Source organism: Myotis davidii, unplaced genomic scaffold (assembly GCF_000327345.1).
Source record: "Myotis davidii unplaced genomic scaffold, ASM32734v1 scaffold44, whole genome shotgun sequence".
Classification (NCBI taxonomy): Eukaryota; Metazoa; Chordata; class Mammalia; order Chiroptera; family Vespertilionidae; genus Myotis; species Myotis davidii.
The window spans coordinates 16,678,015-16,683,843 of NW_006299705.1; the positions used below are offsets into that span (position 1 = coordinate 16,678,015).

The 5,829-nt window shown below is 42.6% G+C and overlaps 1 protein-coding gene across 1 annotated transcript in view; it reads right to left on the reverse strand.

Moving 5' to 3' along the window:
* The window catches only part of LOC102762875 (zinc finger protein 501-like), a 2,226-nt gene extending 1,763 nt beyond the window's left edge, over window positions 1–463 (reverse strand). Inside the window, exon 1 of the mRNA XM_015571580.1 lies at window positions 6–463. Coding sequence (XP_015427066.1) covers window positions 6–146 — 141 coding nt within the window. The 5' untranslated portion in view covers window positions 147–463. The remainder of the gene's footprint in view (window positions 1–5) is intronic.
* Window positions 464–5,829: the final 5,366 nt, after the last annotated feature.

A 5,829-nucleotide genomic window follows, 5' to 3' on the forward strand; every position in this document is an offset into this window, starting at 1 on the left:
ATAGCCAGGGAGGCCAGGTTGCTATAGTTCTCCAACATCACATCCATGTACAATTTCCGCTGAACTGGGTCCAGGCATTCCCACTCCTCCTGAGAGAACTCTATGGCCACATCCATGAAGGTCAACGGTTCCTGAGAAGCAGCCATTTGGTCCTGGTCCTGATAGGGATCTGTGTTGTTTTCTCAGGTGACAATATGTTGAGGAGTCCCAGAATGTGCCTTCAAAGGAGTCCGCACAGCCTGTTAATCAGCTCACCTCACACTCACAGTCAGAAGGAGCTGGAAATGAGGAGAAGGCCACTCCCTTCTGTCCTTTGTCACAGGAGAGAGTCAGGAACAATGAGCTCCTACATGGAGACCACACTGTGAGGTGTTTTATTTCGTCTTCATGTTGTCTCTCCTCTCAAATACATCCAAAAACTCCACTGTGAGAGGCTCTGGAGCAGGGACTTCAACAAGGACTTCAATGCCTGGAAGGTGGATAGAGAGCATCAGCTTTAAAGCACAAACACCCTCCTCAGGGAGAACCCACCATCTTCCCTCCCTGACCTTTTTGAAAAGATATTGTGTTTTGAAGAGACCAAGCCAGTTATCTGGCAGAATATCCCACATTATTAATTTTTCTTAATATTTCCTTATGGTATCTTCTAACTTATTCATCTTTTCCCAACAGCTTTCTTTACAGAAGTACCCCTCAGAGTCAATATGTTACTATACAAAATGACTCTCCAAGTGGATACCTTTTAGGAGCCTCTGCTCTCTTCACAATAACCCTTTCTTTGGGAATTGTCCTCATCTCCAAACAGAAAACATACACACATATACACAAGCCTCTAGCAATCACATTTCGACTATGTAACCCCACCTTTGGGGCTAGACCATTGGAAACACTTCCTTGATGACGAGTGCAGATATAAGTGGTTACAGAAATTTGGACAGTTTTATGGAAGAAGATGAGGAAAACTAGGATTAAATACCCAGTGTTTATAGGTGAGTTTGAAAGTGATAGTTATTGTAGTTGTAATGCCTATACCTGAGGGAACAGGTAAGAGAATTGTGTTGAGTTAGGTCCTAGAGGAGATACAACCAAGATGACACACACTAAAGTAAAGTCGGCTGGACAATACCAGAGCAAGTACAGGTCTGGCTCAGATGTTGGCCTGATGGAAGGTTATCTCTTATTGGTACGATCCAACTTTAGGAAGAATTGTTTTTGCACAGTGCATTATTTATGCAGACTCAGAAAAAAATCTGGGCAGGAAAAAAGTGGAAAATAAAAGGAAGCAAGGAAGGCACTCAGTTTTGGCACACAGTGCATGTGGCAGAGAAAGAGATCAACGAAAGAAGCAAGTTAACCTGTCAGAAACAGCTGAGCCTTCCCAGGAGGAACAGGACACAGCAGAGGGGCCTGAAGCTCTGAAGGCATATTGCATCATGCAAATCCCAGAACCAAAGAAAGGCAGTGTCAGCGAGGCTGTAGAGAAAAGGGAACCCTAGTCCCCTGCTGGTGGGAATGCAGCCACTGTGGAAAACAGTATGAAGTTTCCTCAAAAAATTAAAAAAGGAACTCCCATTTGACCCAGTGATCCCACTTCTCAGAATATATCCCAAGGAATCAGAAACAGCAGTCAGAAAGGATACATGCACCCATATGTTCATGACAGCACAATTTACAATAGCTAATATTCGGAAACAGCCTAAATTTCCATCAGCAGTTGAGTGGATAAAAAAATTGTGGTACATTTACACAATTGAATGCTATGCTGCTATAAAAAAGAAAGAACTCTTACCATTTGCAACAGCATGGATTGGCTATGCTAAGTGAAATGAGCCAGTTGGCAGATGGGAAGAGACCAAACAATGAACTTGTATGCACAACCTGTGGACACAGGCAATAGTGTGGTGAGGGCCTAATGGGGTGGGGTGGGGACAGAAGCTGGCTAGAAGAGGTTAATGGGGGGAAAAAGAATGATCTAATACTTTCAACAATATTTTTTAAAAAGAAGAAAAGCACTGTCTGTAAAAGCATGTGGCAGAGGTATTCTTGCTCCCTATGACCAGAGGAAACCAGATGGAGCAATAGCAACAGCAGAGTCAAAAATGTGCACAGGTGATACCCCAGGTGGCACAAAGGTGAGGAATACTGGAGAATCACCTCTGCAGGCAAGTTGCATAAAACTAATTCATTCCATAACAAGAGGAGCTGAAATCAGCCTCTGTGTTCAAGACTTAAAATGCCCCTCGCAGCAGATGTGGAGACTCTGGCACTTTATAGACTCTCCCTCAATGCAGCACACCCAGACCAGAAACACCAGGCTCTGTGGAGTATTAGACAGGAACTCACATCCCTTACCCTGTGGTCTCATGTAAAGGAATTTCAATTGGACTAACACTCCAGGACTCTATCCCCTATTAGGGTTAAAAGGGAACAGTTAAAAACAAAACCAACAAAGATGGACAATGTTGTCACTTATGGAGATGGCAGGGACAAAGGAAGTATAGGTATGTTTATGGGAGGAAATTATTTCAACTCTGAACACATAAAATTTGAGACAGTTATGTATGAGATAGATTAAATATGCTATGTTGCAATAATAAACTGAAATCTTAAAATTTCAGTGGCTTAACACCATAAATGTTTATTTTGCACTTAAGTTACATGTCATTTATAGCTTGGTAGAAGTTGGTGAGTTGGGGGAGGGAGTGGGTAGTCTCCTTCTCACATAGTCACTCAGGGACTCAAGCTGGTGGAGGCTCTACCCTCTAGAAGAGCAGTCGCCAACCGGTGGTCCGTGAGATCTGACTGAAAAAAACTGGTCTAGTGCTGGTCTAGAATGTCAGTTGTTGTGACAGAAAAAAAGAGGTGAGTGGAGAAGTCTCATATCAGTTCTGCTATGCTTAAGTCTAGGAGTGACACTGCACGTTCACTCACAGTCCATTGGCCAAAACTAGCCATGAGGTCTCAATCACCTGTAAGTGGGGTTGGGAAACATGGGGTAGTAGATGGGATGTTTGGTGAGCACCACTCTTTCTGCCACAATATCCAGGTTGGAATATCAGGCAGGTATGAATATTGTGCAGACTTCCATCTACAAGTCATAAGCAGATAGGTAGCATTTAGAGCCACCCTCACTTTCTCATAATCTGAATCCCCAGGGACTAATAAGGGCCATTTTATCACCTTTTTTTGGTTTGAAGGAATAGGAAATCCAGATTGATGGATATTCTTCAAACTTCCCTGTGGTGAAACTAGCAGCGCACAGATTTTTTTCACTAGCTCACAAGACAGGCTGGCTTAGGACTGAAGGCAGTTTTTGACCCTTTCTGAGAGGAAAGACTTAGTCCTGGAAAACCCTGCCTAGAAACAGCCTCATGCTCAGAGCAGAGGAACGGGGCTCAAAGGTGAGAAGGGACAAGTGAAACTATCTGCAAAGATATTGAGGGGCCAGCTCACAGAAGAAAAGCCAGTTTTCTGTCGTAGGTAACAAAACTCATGCCAGCCGCTACCACTAGGTGTCACTAGTAGGGAAGGAAAGAATGAAAGTTAGGAAGAAAGTGCCTCCAAATGGCCTCAGGTACACCTTCCTGGGAGCTGTGCCTACACTAGCTGGAACTGTTCTAATGAAAAAAAGGGGGGGGGGGGGGGGGGGGGGGGGGAAATGGAGCGGGGGGGGAGAGAGAGGGAGAGGAGAAAAGTAAAATGACAGTATGAATCATGAATTTTATTCTGAACTGTAATGACTTTCAAATGGACTTAACGGGCTCCTGCTTTTAATTCATGAGCATGCCTACGCTGCATAGGTGTGTGCATGTGTTTGTAGACCTGAGTCTCAGAAGTGGAGAAAGGTAGTTTTATTCAGCCTCCTATTTCAGCTTTCAAAGCGTTTTATATTTTACATGACTAATCACATTATTACTTTCGGTGAAGATTTAAAAAAAAATTTCCCACTTCTCTCTCATTGTGTATGTATATATTCATGTATACCTACTGAGGTCTTCAGTTTATTCAAAATCAGATTTAAGGTCAATGGATCTAAGATGTGTCTTATCTTAATGCTCAGCTTATGCCTGCCGGGGTCCAGCCCCAGTGGTCCAGGGGTTCCCAAAGGTGTGGATGGAGTCGGCAAAGAATGATGGACTCAGAGACAGCGTTCAGATGATCAGCATAGCCAGGCTCTCTCTATTGTCCTGTTACAGCTGTATTTTATACTTCTCGATTCTATAAGCATGCCTCTATATCATGGTATGTTTTGGGTCCTCCCTTGACCTTCTACAGTTCCTTGTTTTCTGTTTATAGTTTCTTATCTGACCTTTGCTAAAAATCTTATCTCTATCTAGCTCTGTTGATTTTAATCCTATCCATTCTATTCCAAAGCCATTGATTGTTTGTAGTTAAGGTGATTAACTACCCGCCTGGCACTTAGTTAAGGGGTTTTACTGATTTATTTCCTTCCTTAGTCCTGTTAATCCCTAACTCCAGGGAAACATCCCCACCTGGGGAAACAACCTTTCTCAGGGAGGTGGGCCTGGTTAGAACACATAGCGCTAAGAAGGGGAGCAAACATATTAAAGAACAGTATGCCAGGTCTTGAAACATATGCTGTGCAGATGTTTCTTCCCTGCAGCGACTGTGTCAAGCAGCAAGGATGGACCGGCTTCCGGCATATGCCAAAGCAAAAAAGAACTTTTCATTAGAAATAGCAAACCTTACTTAGTCCTTCAGTGACACCAACTGAGGACTACTAACATATTCCATGTGTCAATAAAATAATTTGGGATTGCTAACAGATCATGTAAATTATAATAAATCCAAATATATTTTATTATCACTTCGGTAAAGCAATTCTTCAAAACTAGATGTTTAATGTGTGCTTGAATCAGTGAAACAAACGGGCAAACTAGAAATTATCCCGTAAAATACAATTATCACCCTAAAGCTATACTAAACATAATAAAAATCTGAAGAAAATGGCATTGTAAGCAAACCCATTATTCTGGGCTTCTCAATCTTTTACATGTTTTGGCTCAGAGGGGAAAAAAAAGTCATTTGCATGGCATTTGGGGATAAATGGAAAAGGCTTCTGGGTTTCAGCAGCCCAAGGCCCCGGCATTGGCAACTCAAGGATCTGAGATCAATATATCAGGATATTAAACATAGATTGTGGTTTCCAACCTGAGGTCACACTGGAACCACCTGGAAGTTAGAAAAAATGTATCCTTCTCCCCCTCAAGATTTTTACTTCATCGGTCTGGGCATCAGGACTTTTAATACCCCCAGGTGACTCTCATAAGTTTAGCCAGAGTTAAGAACCACTGCATTAGAAGACAGTCAAGGACGCTTTAAAACACACACACACACACACACACACCAGAGCACCTAGCTGCCAGTTTTGAACACAAGATCGTTGTTGCTTTTTAAATTCGGAGAAGTATAAAGAGAAAAAACAAAGTTGCAAAGTTCAAAATATGAAAGCGAAAATCTTTCCTCGTTCCTCCAAGAAATCAGTTATTTTTTTTAAAGAAAAAGCTTATGTACAGACCTACGTATTTGTATCTCGAGAAACAATTTTTTACACTAAAGAGGATGAAAATCTTTCCTCATTCCTCCAAGAAATCACTGTTATTTTTTTAAAGAAAAAGCTTATGGCCGAAACCGGTTTGGCTCAGTGGATAGAGCGTCGGCCTGCGGACTGAGGGGTCCCAGGTTCGATTCCGGTCCAGGGCATGTGCCTGGGTTGCGGGCACATCCCCAGTGGGAGATGTGCAGAAGGCAGCTGATCGATGTATCTCTCTCATCGATGTTTCTAACTCTCTCTCTCCCTTCCTCTCT